The sequence below is a fragment of the Polyodon spathula genome, chromosome 15, assembly GCF_017654505.1.
Source record: "Polyodon spathula isolate WHYD16114869_AA chromosome 15, ASM1765450v1, whole genome shotgun sequence".
Taxonomy (NCBI): domain Eukaryota; kingdom Metazoa; phylum Chordata; class Actinopteri; order Acipenseriformes; family Polyodontidae; genus Polyodon; species Polyodon spathula.
Window position 1 is genome coordinate 15,287,250 of NC_054548.1, and position 21,975 is coordinate 15,309,224.

Here is a 21,975-nt window from a genome sequence, read left to right on the forward strand (position 1 = left end):
GCCTGTACGTTCTATCCATTTCATAAAAAAAAAAACCAACAACAAAAAAAAACAGAATCAAAACCTTAAGTACATGTAACATTGAATGTAGACTTTCAGTAGTGGTCAGTTTTATGTAATTACATACATTTATTTAAAAGAAAAAAGATTTGTCAGTTTATGTGGTGTTCTACCAGCAGGACAATGCCTTCATTAAGTTAATTATAAAAAAGGCTTTGAAGTTAGGCTATTTGCAACTATCAATGGAGTCGTTTGTGGAGAATATTTACTATAAAGTCACTAATGATTCACAGTTTTAATAAATGTGCTGAACTGTAACTGGGTCAGTGCTGACAGACATCAGGAAAATCATGAGGTCACCCTCTGCCTCCAAGTCAATAAGTCTAGCACCCCGACGCTGCTCTCAACTGCATTAATTGTAGGCTGAAAATGCATGTTTTTAATTCAGCTGACATGTTGTAATGAAATAATTGAATATTTTCATTTACAGAAAATATGTCTTGTAAGCGTCAAAGGGGAAGCACTGTAGCATCACACAGATGTGACCTGGTCATTCTCAAACCAGGCAACCTTTGACTTCCCTAATTTACAACAAGAGGTATACATTGACAGCTGGGCTAACTGAGAGAGGATATCTGCTGAATGTCAGAGTTGGAGTTTGAATCTGTGACCTGCTGCAATGCAGCCCACTTTTCTAAGCACTGTTTTGATTTCCCCAGACAGTCCATAATAATATATAAATGCATACAAGCACATACAATGTGCTTCTGTGATGGCAAACACAATTTAGCTGTTGCATTAAAAAGAAACACAACAACAATAACTATGACATTTCAAATATATGTGCCTAATTTATGAAGCTTTTATGAATAGGATATTCCATACTTGTTCAGCTCATTATTCCTTTTTATAAAAGGAGAAATTATCTGAATTAGTTGCTTTGGGGCAAAAGTTTAGTAAATGCATCCCATGTAGATTACTGGATGTAATTAGATGCCATGATATTGTAATTATCAGTTGTTTTTATTCTCCTAACATAATATCACATGATGTATTGTAATGCAATGTCCCTCAGAGAGGAAGTAGGATACAAACTTATGTTAAGAAACACTGAGGTTTCTTTACTTTTTAAATAGTTAAAAAAAAAAAAAAAAAAAAAAATCAAATGTCCATGCAGACTAAAACTGAACAGCCATAAATTTGTATTGTGTTGTATTTATCGGTTAGGAAACCAAACAGCTATTAAAAATGTTACATGAAAACCATGCTTTGTAGAGTTGCAGCTGTTTTCAATGGGAAGTTTGTAGAAACAGACACCCTTACACACATACACTGCAGTATTCATTCACTATTACAACAATACACTTGAATATGGTGATGTTGTGGATACAATGACTGTACTGCAGTGTTACTGGAGTTAAATGAAGTGATACTGCAAAAGGGAACTCCAACTCCATTGTAAGTACTATGGGTATGTTGCAATGCTACTATATATATATATATATATATATATATATATATATATATATATATATATATATATATATATATATATATATATATATACCTCCTAAACCATTACTTGTTCATGCAGTCACAGAAGAATAATTTTTGTAAGTTTTTTTTGCCAGCTCCAGCAGTAGGGGGTTAAACATGACACATGTGTTATTGCTTGCTTGCCACATATTTTCAGTATGATTAATTTTGTGGAGTGGAGTATTTGTAATAGTTTTCACCTGGTCTGAGGCTTCCTGCTCATTCCTCTGACTGAAAAACTTCCCAGGGGATCTCTGCACGATGTCAGCATGATTAAATAAAAAAGAGACTGATTTAGTTCATAGTCCTAGCGTGCATCGTGATCTTTTTTATATTTATTCTGGTACAGACTTAGTAAGCTTTTGCTTCACTGCACAGTTTGCCTAAACAAAACATATAAGAACACTAGTAAGAAATAGCTTATTGTACATATAGGGCCAATGCACAAAACTTGTAGGGCTTTTATAAGGATTGTTATTTAAAGCCCAATTTGGATGAGTCCAATCCTATTTTCTGTTCATTACACTTTTTTCAACTGTTTTAGTCAATTATTTTCACTTTCAAAGTAGCATTTAATCTAAGAATATTTCTATGCATTCTTTAAAACAGTCCTTAACATGTGTTAATAGGGCCCATATGCTCTGAGTTCTTTATTTATATATATATATATATATATATAATTATTATATACTATATATATATTAATGGTAATATCTAATTGCACTTATAAAATGGTGCATACTTTGCACTAGTGCAAAAGCTTAGTAAATCTGGCCTTTACCCTAGTATTTAATTTCAATTATAGGGGCCTCTATCCTTATAACAACTTTTTAAATGTACCAAATAACAAAACAGTCAAGTAACACAAAAATAAATAAAAAATAATCAAATACATGAAATCAAATGTAATAGTTTCAAATAAAATAGTTTAAGGAATTAGTATGCAGTGTTAGAATATAACAGTCATCATAGCTTTGTTATTTGGAACGATTTAAAAGCTGTCAATGGATATGTTATGGAGCCATAAATGTAGTCTGGTTAGTAGGTTAGTAGTCCTAGGTTAAAACAAGATTATTTCATCTTAAAAATCACAATTGAGTGTTACTAAATTATATATATATATATATATATATATATATATATATATATATATATATATATATATATATATATATATATATATATATATACATACACCACAATATACATGTATTTATTTATTTTAATATATATCATCAAAAAAAGAAAAGGTGCTTCCTTAGGACTTGCCATTGGTACTGCATATGGTAGTTTACATAACAAGACAACAAACATTATGCATCATTATTAACACTTTTATCCATCCCTCTGGCTGGATGATATGAGTTCAGAAGCATGTGTTTGATTTTTTCTATTATAAAAAAAATAAATATAAATATCGGGGTTGGCTAATAAAGTATATATGTAGAATCTAAAGAAGTGACACCACTGGCAGATTAGATTTCTCGGACTCTGCCCTACTTAACTTACATGTCAAAATACTGCTGCTTCGTCACTAAAAGTATATATTTAACAACATACCCTAACAGATCTACCACATTGAAAACATGGAAACAAACAAAAACGCAATATAAACAAAATCTCTGAGAACTGAGGTGTAAGGGCCTATATGATTTTCTTAATTAGTAAACACTATATATAACACTAGGGCTGACAATTAAAACATTTTTTAGGAAATAATTTTTTTTAATGGACGTTGATCTCACTCCTGTCTTGTCCCTCTTGGCATACCGTAATTCATTTCCTGCGGCACCGTTTCAGTGCGTGCCATGATTGAATGCGTGTTGTCATTTGTTTGAATAGAAAATTAGTCATGGCACCACATTATGTAGCAATACACTCAAACTGAAGGGCTTGTGCATAGGACGTTTATTTTTTTTACACTTTTTGACGGTTCTTTGGATAGAAAGGGGGTTACTTGTATCTACTGTCAAAGTAGTGCATCTAGTCTGCTGTGCCACCTGTGTGCTGCTAAACATGCTTTCAATTCTCATAATACACTCCACTAGTTTTTCTGCTACAGACATCAACAACACAACATATGAAACCCGTCAGTTTCGACAGAGTACTCTTTTAGAAATTCAGGATCCCTGCAAACCCATGAATCAAGCTAAGCACGATGTAAGTATATAACTAATGCTGTTGGACAGATACCTACTGCAGACCTGTTAACATTGAGCTTTGTTTCATTTCAATTTCTGGACAATTGTACTGCGAAACAAAAGTAAGTTATTGGTGTAATAATAATCATTTTTTCAATAAATGTTAATACCTCCTTATTAACAATCACTTATTTACAAAATTAATCCGTATTAATTTCTCGTAAATTTTTTGTTTTATTTAGGCATTAATAAAAGAGCATTTAAAATTATTATTATAAAACAACAATGTCATAATGTCTAAATTTAATAATTGCATCAGTAGTAAAACAGATTTAAATTAGATGGTTGCAATAATTGTATCAATTAAATATAAACAGTTTTAAAATTAGTGCTAATTAAAAACATTATAGCGATTATTTTTTGTAATATCGCTTAATATATAATCAATATATATATATATATATATATATATATATATATATATATATATATATATATATATATATATATATATATATATATATATATATATATGGATGAAATGTACTCATTTTTTTCTACTTCAAATTTATGTCAATTTATTGGTCCCTGGAAATATCCCTTTGTAACATTCCCCGGAAAACTGTCTGCTGTTGTTATGCAACGCCTTGTTATTGCAGAACAGGATATGGACTCTGGTGGCCGTTTTAACCATTTCATAGCACAGTGCTGTTTATAGTTCTTAAACCATTTACCAAAATATATGTAAACATTCTTTTTGTCTTGTACTCATGTATACTCAACAAACGAGGTCCTTTTTGAATTATACAAATTGCTCATTGTTCAGCTGGACAAGACGCAACCAGATGAGCCTTTACGTAAATTTACACACACACACACACAAAAAAAATTCCTTTCTTTTTTTAATTATGTACATCACCAGGTTTTCTAAATGATGCCCTTTGTGGTGATAGTAAAATACATATGGGTATTTTATTAACACTTTACTGATAAAGAGCTATTGTCTGTTTTCCATAGTCTTTGTTATGAGAAACAAAAGCAAGCTGTACACTGCTCAACCTCAAAGACAAGTGCCATCATTTTGAACAAAAAATCCATGGGACCACCACTGAGCCAAACCAATACAGTGTATGTTGGCAAAACTGTACGAAGTGCAGACAGAATTTCTTTGCTTTGCTCAGTCTGTCAAAACATAGAGAAGGGTAGGTGATGATGTGACAACCTTTTTGTCTGTAAGCTGACAGTGAGTGATATTGTGCTTAATTAATTAGAATAAACAGGAACAATGCTTGTAATTAACACTGATTGAGCTGAAATCTTAAAAAACAATGAATTCATTTTATTAAAGAAGGTATAGGCAGATCACGTTTAGCAATACATAATGTGCATGTACGGTATGTCATTGTTTGCCAAAGTTCCTTATTTACTCAAGGTCGCTCAATGCTTCTAGCCATAAAGAATTTAGACTAAAGCTTTGGTCCCAATATATAAAAAATAAAAGTGAATGGATATAAGTTAGATTTGATAAACACATAATATTTGAGTTAATTTGAAAAAAAAAAAAAAAAAAAAAAAAAAACAAACAAGAAAAAACTAGATCTCTTAATTGTTAATTTAGTGAACTAACTGCATATATACTCCATGAATGCTTTCCTTCTCTCTCTCTCTCTCTCTCTCTCTCTCTCTCTCTCTCTCTCTCTCTCTCTCTCTCTCTATATATATATATATATATATATATATATATATATATATATATATATATATATATATATTAAAAAGACTGCAATGTCTTGAGTGTTTAAAATAAAAGATAACTAGATAATAGTTTAAAATAAAGATAACTTTGCAAACACCTTTGCTCTGTTATGGTAACAATATTAATGTTTTCTAAAACTTCAAATGCTGTTTAATTAACCCTTATGAAACAGAGTCCATGAAGTGAATAGCTGTGTGTGGGACATTTTGGCCCTACAGTTAGGGGTTATGCTACATTATCTAAGTTTTATTGCGATATTCAGTTGTGTGTGAATTCATTCATAACATAAGGAAGCATGGCGTAGCTGAGCTTGAAGTCGGTGATACCTTCCTATCACTCTAGTATGAATAGTGCAATGTGTTTATTAAACTGATATAGGTCTGCAACTTCTGTAAATACTCACCCGGAACATCAATTTCATCAAGGGTTTAATGTTACTGTTTCATAAATGTATAATGTTACTGTAAAAAAAGATGCTAGGGCTGGTTCTTGCCATGCCAGGAGCACCACGTCAGGCAAGTTAGGGATGAGGGCTCAGACCTAATAAATATTGAAGGTAGTCTGCTAGTCATTACTTGCCGAGTGTATGTTATTGACCGTAGGTATTGGATATACAGTAGGTATAAAAACTATTTTGAATTGGGATTTATCTTCAGTGAGATTACAACAAGTTACCATACAAAATTACAAGACAACACACAGGATGGTTAAAAAAAGAAGAAAAAATTGTACAAACACTGTAAAATCCACGACAGAACAAAGAAAAAAAATATGTATTTTATAAAATAAAGCACTCCAAATGAATCATGTTAACCATGTGAGGACAAATGAGAAAGAAAAGCCTTAAAGAGACTCCTTATATAAAAAAGCCCAAACAAACAAACTTCAATAAAATTTCAAGCAGATAAAGACAGAACTACTTATGTCTCATGTCTAATTACTTGCAGTTCTTAATGTGTTGTGTTTGGTCGCACTTAATAATTCCCTATAGACATGTTTCTGTTTTCACAGGAAAACTAAAAATGGCATACCACGGCTGTCTATGCTGCTCTGAAGTCCACATTGCTGCATACCCGGAGTTCGTATTTAGTTAACATGAAGATGATTATCACTTTTCAATGCATTTCAGTGTGACAATGCAATCTGAGCCTGTAATCACTGTTCATTATTTAGATTCTGTTTCCAAAACATTTTACCCTGTACTGTAAACAACATATTGAATCTCAGGGGCGGGTTGATTCCTGCATTCCTGCATAAATCTATATAAAAAATTAAGATTAATACAACTAGATTAGTAGAATTAGATATCCCAGCTGCAGCAGCTTTTCATTCCTTACCTTTAGTTTTTCATACCGCTCGCTCAGGGCTGCCACCTGATGATCCCTGTGCCGCCCCACAAGCTTGCACAAAGAACAGATTAACTGTTCGTCCGTCACACAGTACATGTTCACTTTCTCGTCCTCGTGCTCCAAGCACATAAGCCCGCGCAGGTGTGAGTCTGGGATTGGCTCGATGAGGCGGTGGCCTGTGAAGGGCTTCTTGTTGGGGTGGGTGGCCTTCAGGCAGTCCTCACAGTAGGAGACCTCACAGGTGACACAGGTCTTGACAGCGTCCTGTGGAGGGTCTTGGTCACAGAACTGGCACTGCACTTTTTCACTGGATGTGGTCATGGCGTTGCCGTCAAAGGCCCGCTCTCGACGGATCTCGCTTGGGGAGTTGGGCCCGCTCAATGAAGCTTTCTGGAAGCGGTCAATAATATTCTGCAGGGTGACGTTGCGCTTGAGTCCCTCTAGACCCCTCTGGTTGAGGGTGATGACATAACGACAAGTAGGACACTGGAATGCGCTGACAGATTCCACAGGCTCGTTAGATGTGCAGTGGGAGACCAGGATACGATGTGCACAGCTGAAACAGAGGCTGTGAGCGCAAGGCAGCAGCAGAGGATCTTCGAAGAGCTCCAGACAGATAGGGCAGGTCAGCTCCGACTCCAATGTTTCCATCTTCAGGCGAAACAAAATGGTGTCGTCAGCGAAATCCAGGGAAGCTGATCAGCTATCTGGAAAGATGACAAAAAATTCGATTAGACGAGAAAGATCAAAAGAGGGCAGCTATGGGGGGTTGCCAACTTTTCCAGAGCAGCTTTAGCAATTGAACTTGTCACATCTCTAATGGTGAGATGGAACTTTGTTATATCAAATTGTAATGGTACAACTCTAATAGTTTAGAGTTTAATTATTTTGAGGCATAGCAGTGGAAGAGACAGCTGTGAATTTACTACCACAAATGGGTGGAAAAACACAAAGGAATCCATGAACCTTAATCTGATAGAGGCACAACAGAATATGTGATATTTTATTGTTTTGGACATTTTTTCAATTTTTTTTTTATCATGCATTATTATTGTGAGATCTCTTACATTTTTAGCTGTGGTTCATGGCTATAATTCTTATTTTTTTATGTATTGTAAGTTTTTCTCAGTTTAATTGTGGTTTGAGACTTTTTTAGGGTATTACTAACCAGAAGAAATAACTCTTTCACGCTCAACTAACCGTTTGTGAAACAAATAGGTATAATTAAAAGACAGTGTCTAACTACGGTGTTAAAAAAAAAAGTTAAAAAAATCAGTCAGATCACAAAAATGTCTTAACAAGGAAACTTGAGAGCCTGTAGTCTCATTTTTGTTTGTTTTTCATAAACTTTGTACACAGTAATACAATTTAATTTATGCAACATGACTTCAAACGTTTATGAAGACAAACAGGTGACCTATTTTTTAATTACATTCCAGCGAGGCTCAAAATAAATACTGTATTGCACTCTGTGTAAGCTGTTTAAGATTAATTTATTTGTATTCCTTTATAAAATGCTTGTTGTCAGTTTAAAAAATAAATAAAAAAATCCTGCGTCGTTCTCCCTTTCGGCTCTCATGTTAAAGAACTACTTCTGCCTCGGACAGACAAGTCACTGAAGCAGAAGCATGAGCCATGCCTTACACACTACTGTACCTCTTAAGAAAGCTGTATACAGAGTCTTTGTTACTCATAGCTGCAGAGAGCCCAGCTGTACCCTCTCCACACTGTGAGAGCCTTGTTTAGCTGTGAACTCTCACCTCTCCTGGAAATGCACATATCTCAGCTCATTAAGGGTGAAAAAGGCATAAACAAATTAACAAGCTTGAGGAGCACAGAAGTCCGTTGAAGCCCTAATATCCAACAATTATTATGTGCCAATGCACTTTAGCTACAATAGCATGACTAGGACTTGTTCTTCCAGTTTTTTCAAAACCATGGAAGCATTCTGAAGCAGTGAGGTAATAACATAAAACTTTATGTTTATAGTGCAATAATGCATTTATAGAGTAGGATAATATACAATACATTGTATATCAGATTGCAATTGTTTTTTCTGAATTATTATTATATTATTATTATTATTATTATTATTATTATTATTATTATTAAATACTATTTAAAAAAGACCAAAATAAATAAATATCTTCATTAATTTTACCTTGATTATTACAAATATTAAAGTACCTTTTAATAATTAATACTTTAAATGTAATGATCCATTTTTTTTTTTTTTTTTTGCAGTTTAAATGTTATAGTTTAACTATTTTAACTTTAACTATTTTATATCGTGCTTTACATAGTGGACCACCATCACAAAGCGCTTTACACGATGCAGTAGCAACAAGAAAATCCATAATACTTTATAGAGAAATGCATAATACATTAAATACAGTGACAAATGCATAATACATGAAATAGTAACAACAACACAGCAGCTAATAGTAGAAACAGGGAATTCTAACCCTATCTCTTTCTCAGATTATCACTTTTTTAGTTGTTTAATATTCTAACATAATCTGGTCAATTTGTGTGAAAGAGAGGAATTATTTTAATTCCCTCCCTAGAGAAAGAATCACTTATTTTTATTGACACCGCTTTACACACTGTGGATTTTGAAAAAGCAATTAGCCTTTGTGAAGATAAGCCCATCTTTACAAGCTTTGTAAAGCAATGAATGAAGGTCACCAGGAACGTGAAAGGTGACAGGCATGTAAACTGTCAAATCACATCCCCGACACTAATGGCAGACTGGATACATGTAGCTCTGTAAATAGTTAAGTGCCAAAGGGGCTCGCCCCCTCCTGTCCACTAAACTGTGTACACTCACAATAAATAAAATTTCAGCCATTGAACAACAAAAAAGCTAACAAATAAATGAATCCTTACTTTATTGTCTTTAAATAACAAAAGGAAGACAGTGTTTTTCAGAATTAATTTACATGGTGTTACAGCTGTATAAGGAGGATAAAAAGCAAAATTGACATATTTGTAATTTGTATAAAAGCTAAATTGACATGTGTATATATACATTATAATTATCTTTTTATTCTCCTTATTTTATTATTTGAATAAGTGCTGGAAGACCCTGCAGAAACTAAATGATGTATTTTACAGTAGTGAATAGATGCTCTCCCCTATTGACCGAAAAACCTGATTTAGTTCTGGGTCTCTAGTGATAAAATAAAAATGCTACTACAATTTTTATAAAATACATATTCAGCAGGTAAGTGTTAAGATTGTCCTCAAGACAACCAGGTTAAATAACTACCATATGACTAGATTGAAAAACCCCAGTTGAATATTATACTACTTTCATAAGTCTACAGATAAAGCAATTTACTAACAGAGCATGTTCAGCATGGGTATTCTGTCCAAGAAAAAAAAGCTGTTATCTTAATAGGATGATCTCTTTCTGTTGCATTCATATCCTATTTTACCTTCTTTTCAGTTTAATAATTTAATAAAAATGCAATGCAAACATTTGTTAAAAACAAATAACTTTGTGCAAGTAACGTACAATACCACACAGCTACAATACATAACTTACATAAATCCAGTACACATATGTATTTCTAATGTGGCTAACAGGTAACAGTTTGTAATAGCATTGTAGTGTAACTTATCCAACTAAGAAACACCATACCTTCCCTAGACTCACTACCAAAGGCTGAAAAGAGATAAAAACAATCTATCCCATGACAGAATTCTCATAATCTAATCTAAGTGAGCAGAGACTCTCATTATTACTTTACATTACTGACCGATGGATTTCGCCCTGGTTTGCCTCGCTGGGACATTGCTGAAGAAAGATCACAACCAACCCACAATAAATGAAAAAACACTATTGAAACTGAAAGGCCAGATGGCAGGGTCCTTGAGCCTAGTAATCCCAAAGCTAGGCTGTCATTTCATTTGAGACAGTTTGCTGTGGAGCACAACAGGAAAAACTGCCCTACAATTCCAGGAAAGCCAGCTCCACCTAATTTACCTCCGCCAGGGCTATGAGCAGAAAAGAACTAAACAGACAAATACTAAACTTCCAATGATCGAACAAGCTTTTCCATTGGCCTGAGTGGCAAAGCTTCAGTATCCACTTTCCTGTTCCCATTCAGCTGCAATTGAGTAAAAAAGTAGTGGGGGATCGGTTTCTCTTCAAGCGTCCCTCTAACCTGTCTTTGCCGCACAATGCTGTCTTTAATGGGAACTTTGCTGGGCTCTGTCATTGAGAGAGAGGAAAAAAAAGACTACAGCAAGCAGCAGCCCAACACACAGTGTAATTAATCCCGAGCAGAATATAGGAGATCTCTACTTCCCAAGCTCCTGAACAAGAGACTGACCTGTAACTGACAGATTACATCACACACTAGTTGTGTGTGTCTGTGTATTGTATACAATATGCAATCTAAACCTCTTTAAATTCCAAAGAAAGTATTTATTGCTTACATTTCATATATCGCTCACTGCAGGAGGGATGTAAACTAGATTCCGACAGCTGGGAATTGCTTTTGCCCTGAGGTGATTAAAATTCTATAGTGTTTATATCACATTGTGATATAAAGACCTGTTACCTGAATCTAAGTGGTACTTAATAAGTCTAAAGGCCCAATTCACTTACCCTTTTGTGACAAAATGAGTTTCAGGAAAGTATAACTCCATGCTGCAAACAGAGTACCTGTGGAGCGGCAAATTTGGAATAAACCGAAAAGGCGGAACACTAATTATAACACACAAAAAAAAATAACAGCATTTTCCACATCCTTAGGCTTTTTAAACGTTTGAATAACCATATGTGTTTGTACAGTTAATCCACAGAACACACTTTAAAAGGGAAAAGTAAGAGCTGGTTGAATTAATGGTGATATTTGAATGTATATGATTTGAATAGACCAAGGACAGGTGCTTACTGCATAGGAATTCAATGGAAAACATGTTTTAAAACACACTCATAAAAAAAGGTTTTACATGACTGTATCAGCATCAGTACCATACATAAAGTATACTGTATATAATTATTCAAGTATTATTTGGGGGATGAAGTCCTATTAAAACCAAATACTACAGTACATCTGAAGGTTCCTTTTGTAGCAATTTAATTTTCTTTGCCGACTTACCATAAAAAATTGGGAGAGGAAAGGTGGCAGTCTCACAGAGAGGTTCAGTTTAGTTGTAAGTGAGACAAGCCAGTCCTTATTGATCTGCTTATTTCAGACCATGCAAATCAATGAGTCATTGAGGTTAGCACAGCCTCCGAAAATCGAATGCTCTAATATAATATTGAACTGTGCACACTTTTGTTTGGGGGATACAGATCATGCCACATGGAGGAGGAGATAATCAGGTTAGAAGCTGAATCTTTTTTTGTTTTATTTTGTTTGCTGGTGAAACATTTGCTTGTTTTGGCACATGACCTAAAAGATTAAAACAATATATTTTCAACTTTATAAACTTGAGACAGTGGTTTAATTTTAGGCTATAGGTTAACATAAATGGAAATCCTATAGGATTCACTTGAATATGATTCATGCCCAATTTACTATAGGTCATCCTATATGATTTTTTAATAGTTATCCTATAGGCTATTTTGATAGAAGTGTCGCAATGGAGTGCTATGCTGAAATGGTGAAACAGGTGAACAGGTGGATATGTCACTTGTGAAAAGATAACTTTTGTGAACACTGCTAGAAACAGGTAACTTAAGCGTGGGCCCTGCACATGGGGAAATATGTAGTTTATTGTATGTTTTTGTGTTAATTGTTAACATGTTGATTTGATTAATTGTTTAGCTGCTGTGGCGCTCCGCCGGTGACAATTACCCGTCTGCGTGGAGCAGCAGGCGGGTGGGCATGTCTCAGCAAAGCATCAGTATAAAACCATGGCGATCGCTGTGATCGAGGATGCTGCAAGGCCTGCCTTTTTCATGGCACATTCTGATTTAGTTGGTTGTACTGTGTTTTCTTTTGCACTTTTTGTACAGCTTGCTGTATTAGTCCTCTGTGTGTTACCATCGCTGGTAACGTCACATGACCACCTTTATTTTACTTTCGTTTTCTATTTGTTTGTTAATAAAACCTGCGCGCCTGTGCCGGCATTTTCAGCAACACCACATCTGTCTCTCTGTATGCTTGAACAGCGGCTACCCACACGCGTGACCCAAATAAGACCCTGTCACAGGGGGTTAGCATCAAAATCTGCTAGTAAGAGCTGTAAGCAAATATTACTCTATGTGTATTACCCAGTTTCACAACACATTACAGCGCTACCGTTTAATTACCACAAGCTCCTGTCTGTTACATGAAAAAAGTTTGCAAGCAGGGTTCTCTAGCAAGATCCTTAAGCCCTTAGATGTGCCTTAGGTCATTAGCAGGTACCAAATTGGTGAGCTACAAGAGATCTCTATGACTGCCTTTTTTGTTTGGTTTAAGCATAGCAACATGAGTCATTCCCCTCAGGTTTTAAATCATGTGCATTAATGTAGTGCTTTTATTGCAGGCTTATAATTTGGAATACACCAGCCACAGTTTGTACATTCAAAACTTATGCAACTGAAAATTCAACTTACATTATGTCATTTCTCAAATTTGCTTAATAATACAGTCTACAGCACTTCAGCAATATAATAAAGCCCAAATGAGAAGTGCAGCAAAACGCAAGTAAGAAAATACAGCATATTTTTGTAGAGGTTAATTAAGTAGACTCTCACCTTTCAGATATTCCCCTCAGGACTATAGCCTCATGAATCTAAGCTGCTACAACAGGTTTTCATTATCAAATGATTTTTACTCATCTTCATTTTAAAGGGCAGCTGCTTTCCGCTGGGAAATTGCACTTTCCAAAGTAAAGTCTATTTCAATGTTCTTGAGATTCTTAAGGTTTGTTTGTATGTCACACATATACAGCACAGTACAGTACAGCACTACATATTACTTTGAGTAATTTTAAGTATGGCTGTAACTACACATTGATAGACTGAAGGACTGTGTGTACACATGGAAAAAAAACTAAACAGAAATTGTGCCATGTTGTCAGCATGTTTATCATGTTGGCAAGTGGTTGATAATTTGTGAATTTCCTGTTTCATGTTGTTGTGAAAACAATCACATGAAAGCAGGAAGTTAATGACTTCTAAGCACCGTAATAGAAACCTAAGGAAGGACTAAAAGCTTTTTTTCAACACATGATTAATGCTAATCCTAATTGCAAGTGCAATCAAGGTAGATCAAGCAGTGATTTCTTAGGCTCTGTAAGGGATCCAACCAACTGGTACCCCACACCAATACTAATCCTGTGACTCCCTTATTTTCACTTCAAGCTAGTTGCGATCCTATATGCCTTCATTAATTATAAACCAGAAGTCAAACCCTGTGTTAAAGTCCTGAGTCCACTATTCAAGAAAACACAAAGAAAACGTTGTAGTCTTACTAGTATAATGACTTAATCTAGACTGCAACACATCCTGAGGCAATTTAATATCGTCTTCAAACTCTCAGAGAACAAGGACTTAACAGAAACATTAAAGAACGACATATATTACCAGTGAATGGACATTTAAATAATGTATTTAAAAAATACTCTTGGAGTCTATTATCTGGGAACTAGCATTATATTTGTGGCATCTCTGTATAGGTAATAGCCATGCATAGCTGAATTTCACAGTCAGCTTTTTATTAAATATACATCGGGCAGTGCATTTATTGGATCAATGCACAGATATTTTTAAGTATTTTTGCCCAGCTGTCAAATATTTTGGGAAATATTAATTATGACTCCACAAGATTAGACCCAAAATGATCCTCACCCCAACCCCCCAACAACTGGAAGTTACCATCTTTAAAGTGTGTATATCAGTTTTATACCTCAAACACTTCTGTCAAAGTACTGAAATTCTGTTAGGTTAAGAAGGTAATATAAAATATTTCAACAATAACATTCTCTTGGCATTCTAATACACTTAGAGCCAGAGCGAGGGCACCACAAACAAACGCTTGGCCTCAAGCTGTGTTCTTTATCATTATTTCCTGTTTACTCCCCATATCCCTCTATTCTCTATTTTTCCATTTCTGAGTATTAGCATTCCGGTAAATCCTTAACCATTGAAGACCAGGGATAAGGTCGCTGACAGCTAACAAGATGAAATTTGAAGAGGCATAAATGTTTTATTTTTACATCACTTTCATTGCTGGATGTTTGTGGGTAGAGGCTTACAGTGCTACACTAGAAGCTCAAATCATCCTTTTTAGGCAGGCACCATTTTGAAAATTATAAAAGGTTTAAATCAGAAAAACCAACATCCAGTAAAAAATAAAAACTTTTAATATTTTTCGGTAAAATTTAGAATAAACCGGAAACGAGGAACACTTTAATAAAGATTATAAAGTAATCTTACATTTTCCAAACTTGGGTCTGTAAAGTTGTAAAATCAAAGTTTGCTTGTGAATGAAACCTGCATTCTGGTTAGTGCAAGCTTTAGATCTGCTTCAGGATTTCAATTAACCAGATGAAGTTTTAACTAACACCTGCAGATCGGGTTTTTCATCTAAGCGATTCTAATTAAGCACTATAAAAAGTGCTTGTGCCTACAAAGTGGCAGTTAGAGAGTTAGAGTTTGAGAGTCAAGCACCCAAATAAATGTGTATTAAAGGTGAGAAAACTACAAACAGAATTTCTTTCTTTAAAATTCAATTTCTTGATTACACTTCTAGGCACACCCCATTCACCTTTAAGTACGAAATTAAACTGGTGAAGGACTATAAAAACCTCTTCTTTTCTCCCTCTGGACTTGGTCCCCTCATCAAAGCAATACACAATACACTCTCTACTTAAAGTTTAAATTTGAGAGTTGGTGCTCACATTATTCAAATCACTTCTTTGGCATTAATCTGTTTGATTTGTTTTTCAGCACCATGAAAACAATTACTCTTGACTAGTGAATCCATGTTGAACACATTAAAGTTTCACCTCTCCAAACACTGGCTGGCATTAGAAATGGTAGTTGTAATAAATGACATGTCCAGTGCTCTCTCATTCTCACTCTCGCTCTCCCTGTCTCTCTCATTATGTTTTACAACTGTTGAAATGCATTAGGTCCCAGGGTCAACTGAAAAAGTGGCATGGTGTTTCTCTGTAGGTTTTACAATTCCCTAAGAACCTCAATAAAAGGCATGACAGCGTTTCTCAAAACCTGTCTCAGATTTAATGCTTAACGTGTTTGTTAATGATAAATTAATGCTAATTTCAATACATCTGACACTTAAATGATCTGTCACACCAATTACAAGGACAGTAATAAGCACTGACATTATATAATATACATTAACAATTAAAATCCACTGTCAAACACTTTTAAGCTACAGAAAATAAATAGCTGATTATTTGATAGGAGCCTAGATCTCTGATGGACTAAATCATAGATTTTAAAAGTCAAGCGATAAAAAAATCTAACCGCTTTGTTCTGCCAGTGAGCCAGTGCCCTTAGGCAGGTCGTCCAGTGTGCCGGACAATATGTTCTCTGAAGCTGGTTTACAAACATACCCTCCTCAACAATTCTTTTTTGCTTAAAAGCTGATGTTAATGCTTCATTTCCCATCTATATTAAAAAAAAAAACACCAATTAGCTCTCACTGAAAGAAACCTGGAGGCCTCTTTTTTTTTTTTTTTTTGGCAGTGGAGAATAAGATCTGAAATTATCAATTATAAACTCCACACTGCTGAAATCATTCCAGTAAACCGATTTTACAGTGTGCATTTCAAAAGAAAAAAAAAATGTTCGAACTGTAGCATTTGAAGAGGAGACAACCATGAAGACTAATAGCACTGTGCAAAGGCACTGCCAAAAATAGTAGATCAAGCATTAGCAGGATGCAAATAACAAAGCAGCAAACACCCTGCAGCAACATCAAAGTAAATATATTGAAAAAGCAAAACAGTACAAGAATACTACATTGACAAAGAGTGTTCCCCCCCCAGCAGTTTTCTAAAAACATTTATTTTTATTTGACAGTTTCACTTGTGATTGCTTCTTATTAAATTACTGTTACAACTTTTTTGTAAACACCATCCCTTGATTTTAATCTTTCTAACTGCACAGTGCTTTCCAGAGCAGATGAAGAGCTGGAGTCTGGAAAACAAGAATATTATGATCATAACTCATAACCATTTCTCTCTAAACCTTTCTTTTCTTTGCTTCGAACTTGCAAAAAAAAAAAACAACACCAGCAGAAGTGTGACAGTATTTCCATCTTTCATTTATACATCTCACTGTGTGATTACCGTTTACATATGAATCCAATTTTACGCGTTATATAAAATCCAGCAGGGATGATTCATTGTTATGAAGCTTGATTTCTCCATTAATACATGATGAAATGTGCCTGATAAAAGACACAGTGCATGTGGCCCATTAGCTATAGCAGCCATCAATTAGGAATTACACCAAATAAGCTCTTAACAAATTTCCTCAGAGTTGTGTTTCTTTCATTTCTATACATTAGCCTAAGAACTCAAACACCCCCACAGCCAAAGTAAACACTAGGCCTGGATATAATTTAACAGCTTTTATTTCACCAGTGATGGAGCTCTTTGCAATGGAGCAGCATGCCAGCTCTTAATAGTTGATCCTAGCTGTTTCATTTTAATAGCTAACTCTGAAAAAGGTTCTGTGAAATATGCTTGGTTAAAAAGAAGACTCAGAAAACTGGAAACTAGGATTCAGAGCATGCATACAGTTGCCACAAAGTTCTGCTTTATGTAGTAATACTTCTATGTTTACATTGTTATTTTTAAGTGTGTACAATAACTCCAGCAAACTAAATTGTATCGTGTCCACATATTGGGCTAAATTCGCAAAGTGAAAAAGTAAACATTCTAGTCCAAGGTGTTTCTATGTTCAATTTCTCTAAATTGTTCAGGGAATTTGGGGAACTGAAGCAGTTCTCCAGACTGGCCTGGACAGTCATGTTTTTCTTGTGAAACATTAGCAATTTTTGTGCAACTTTAGATACAGAAGTGCCATTAACAAAGTTAGAACCAACTACCACTACACTTATTCAGTCATGTGAGTTAAAAATGATTTAAGGTGCTATTTCAAGATATTTCATGTCTGCTAAACTAGTTAATGGAAACAGGACAAACTGTGCTTTTGTTTCGAATGCAGTGTATTATATACTGTAAATGCTGTAGTAATAGACAGAGAGCACAAAAGAAAACCCTGTACTTTAAAATGGAGGGTACGTTGCAGACAGTTTGTAACACAGCTCTGAAAGTAGGCCAAAAGCACTGACCTATCTAACTTAATCAGTGCATGCGCATATGTATTTGTGATTTTTAAATGTAGCACATTTGTGCTACGTTGTGCTGAATACCTGAGGACACTGAAGGAATGTCTATTCTGTACTTTATAACTAAATTAGGGTAAAAAGAGCTTTTAACATCATCTCACCATCAAGGCTCAGAAGCTGTAACTAGAGTATCACATAATGTTAAGGCTTCCACACACCAGATGCGATGCGATTTTTCATTGGGCGACAAGATACTTTGCAGCAACATGACCATACACACCAGAAGCAACACCTAGGCAATGCGACAGGTTTGAAAACTGCCAGACCCGTACAACTATTAAAAATTGCTATTGACAAAACCAGAGCCCGCACAAGGTTTTTGTGGGCCCCGGGCAATGGACCTCCAGTGGGCTTCCCCGACCTTCAACCCTAAATCAAAAATATTTTCTATTAAAAGGTTTTCATAATCAGTAGTCCCTCGCTAAACGTGTCTGGCGGGAGACATGAGCTGTCCGATAAAAAAAAATAACAAAAATAAAAATGTTGAAATAAATACAGTAGTAAAAACAAATAAATACCTGTAGTGCACTTTCATTTTATTTTAACCTGCCGGTAACAAAAAATAAACCATGCTGCTGTATTTTACACATTACTGTACAATGTAAAACAGTGCAATGAAGACGCTAATCAGGAATGCAGTTTACCACGACAAGCTCTGTATGACACTCCCTTTCTCTCGAACTGGTGATAAAACCCACAACCAGGTTACCACGCTACCTAAATACCGTCTTGGCAGACCTGGCTGGAGACAAGCCGTCATAAAAATAATAAACATTTGGATACATTTATTCAAATAAGGCACTGAAGATAAAAGATAAAAACACAGACAGAAAACAACCAACAAACAAACGATACAACGCACACAGTCCAGAGGCCAGGCCCCCACACATTACTGCTGTAGCACGGAGAGTTCTCAGTCAGCGTCTTGCCTGAACGTGCTGTTACAATAGTAAATTTTATTTTTTAATTAAAACTAAATGATATAAGCGCATTGTCTTATTTAATGTAGCCTACTTAGTATACAATTAATAGAAAACAGAACACGCACTTTACAGGAATAAACTTTCTTTATTTTCTTTTATTGTAGCCTTTTCTTTCCGTTTTCGACATCTAGATTTGTGTTTTTTTATTTTTTATTTGGAGGTTCCAGAGGTTTAATTGTTAATGGTTTAAAATCCTATAATTATAATAGGCTTTTAGGCGTTATGATAATAATAAACGTGATAATGAGGCTCGATCAAACGCTTGTCAAATGAAAGTCTTGTTGAAAAGTAAATGTGCCAATTATAGAATGTCTTTAACTGGCACATTTGTATATTTTTATGTCGAGATCAGCCAAAAGCTTTCAGCTTTATGAAGAACTGGGATAGGATGGAAGCCAATAGGGAGTAAGAAGAGGCGGGACAGGAAACAGGACACAAGCAGGAAAAGAGATGCGCGCATACAGTTTAGTTTAGTGAAAACTAAACATTTCTAGCCATAAAGGCTGCTTGAGTAGAATAGGTGGCACAGAAATGGCACATCTACTTACATTTGCAATTTAATTTGTGTATGTGTGTGGGCCCCCTCTCACGTGGGGGCCCCGAGCGGTTGCCCGGGTTGCCCGGGTGCTGATGCCAGCCCTGGATAAAACTATGATCACGACTGGTACATATTCATCAGCATGATTTTTAAATAATGAGTGTCTTCTCTGGCGGTATTTCAACACCTATGGCAATAAATTACACATACCAGGCTTAAACAGTTCCTTCGAAATGGACTCCCATGTATTGTCTTTCAAATCAGTACCTTCATTGAGTATTATTTTTTCCCCCGTCATTCTGGATACTGCTTCACCCTGCTGGAGCACGTGCTTTGAAGATGTTCTCTGATTGGTTATTTCCCTATTTGTTGGACGACAAATCGCAAAAAAATAGGATTCAATCCTATTTATCTCACGTTGCCCTGGTGTTGCTCCTGCGTCGCCTGTCGCTTGTAGCAGCCTTTACCCATTACACTAACCTGCAGGTGTGCTGTAACTTTTAGATGTAGGGATGTGGATAGCAGTGGTCCCAAGTATAGTCATCACAGAGATTAAGAGACTGTTCCTTGTGAACCATCACTAATTTGTGCCTAGTACATTGTGACAAATCTCACTTTCAGGTTTTACATGTTACAAAACACATCAGGGATACAGATGTTTCTAATATTTTGTTTCTCACTGAATATCTGTAATGAAATGTAAACTACAGCACTGACTGATCAAAAGCTTTACTTTGTCAGTATATAATGTAGCAAAAAAAAAAACCTGTACAGTCTATTATGATTTGTAGCGTGTGAAACTCAAAGGGTTGACGCACAAATATGCATTCATTGCAATTAAGGGATGGGTCCTATCCACTTCTAATCTCTTTGATCTGCGAAGTACATCTGACAGTAATTTACACCAAGATGCTGACCCACATTTTCACATGAACACACAGTAAGCCAATGTTTTGTACATAGTGTTGTCAAGTAAATAGTCTCAAAAATGGAAAACAAACACGCACGCACAGACCACAGACTGCATTTACAATTACTGCATTTATTTTCACACTATTATACTCATCTATGTCAGTATAGTATATATAGTACAGTATATATATATATATATATATATATATATATATATATATATATATTATATATATAATATATAATATATATATATATATATATACATGTAAATTACTGTATACTGAACTACTTATATAGTTTTATATACATACACTTTATTGTCTAAGTTATTTTTTTTTTTTTTAACAATATACCAATTAAGTAAAAACAGGAATGTTGCTTAAGTCTGTATCCAAAACCAACAATATTTTTGATGTGAAAAGATAATGTCACATAGTTTTCAGGTGAGTGTATCATTTTGTGGAATGTGAATCTTCCAGTCAGGTCAGGTTAGGTGCTTCTGGTCTTTTGGGATTTCACACTAGGTTTGGGTCAAGTTTAACATTTCTGCACTGTAAAAACTGCAACAAATGCTTTTCATTTTTTGCCATAGTTGTTTTTAAAAAATTAAACACAAATAAAGTATTCATATTATATGCATTGGGAAAAGTTGTGCTTTTCAATTGTTTTTTATTTTTATTTTTTGGAAAAGACTAACGTCATCTTACCATGCAGAAAAATAATCTATATGCAGTTTTAAAACTAAACCTTTCTTCTGCAGTGCCAGTGATTTACCTGTGCATTCAAACTAATTACATTTAATAGTTCCTGAGGCTGCTTTGGGATGTGTCAGCACATTAAATCAATACATTTGTACTTGTAACATATAGTTCCATCATTAAAATTACAGGCATGTTTTTAGCAGACAGATTTTGTAGCCTAATAACCCTTCTGATACTGCAGGAGTAACTAAATGCCTCCGATTGTGAAGTAGAGTAGATTTTCAACTACAACCGCGTCTTTTAATATAGCATCTGGATTGGATGCTTTGTTTTCTTTAACAGAAGTGCTTCCAGCAAATAAAAAGAGCCCCTCATGAAACAGCTGGTTTTCCACTGGCTATTTGTTGAGCAGAGTGAGAACCAACGTGTGAAACTCTGTTCTCACAACACATCAGAATCTGTCTCAGAGCTGATCAGGGCCAGGGGTGGGGTTAACGAGTTTCTTTATTTGAAATAAACCAATGTTTACCAATTTGCAGCACCGCAGTACAGGTGGTATATTGTAGATATCTTTGTTATAATAGTTCAAATGTTCTAACACAGGGGTATGGAACGCTGGTCCAGGAGGGCCGGTGTCCCTCCTGCTTTTTGATCCAATTGTGCCCTAAATTGCTTAATTAGACCAATTATTAACCAATTATTGGTCTAATTAGCTGTTTA

General features: G+C 35.0%; 1 protein-coding gene across 5 annotated transcripts in view; it reads right to left on the reverse strand.

The window, feature by feature from the left end:
* Nucleotides 1-21,975, reverse strand: part of LOC121327922 (E3 ubiquitin-protein ligase Midline-1-like) — a 118,826-nt gene that overhangs the window by 41,201 nt on the left and 55,650 nt on the right. For 3 of the 5 annotated variants that reach the window (XM_041272270.1, XM_041272272.1, XM_041272269.1), the window contains exons 2-3: nt 6,771-7,489; nt 1,737-1,790 (exon numbers count right to left, since the gene is read on the reverse strand). In XM_041272270.1, the coding sequence (XP_041128204.1) occupies nt 1,737-1,790; nt 6,771-7,433 (717 nt within the window). In that variant the 5' untranslated portion in view covers nt 7,434-7,489. Of the gene's footprint in view, nt 1-1,736; nt 1,791-6,770; nt 7,490-10,546; nt 10,572-21,975 lie in introns of those variants that run through there. The other 2 variants (XM_041272271.1, XM_041272273.1) reach the window with 2 other exon arrangements.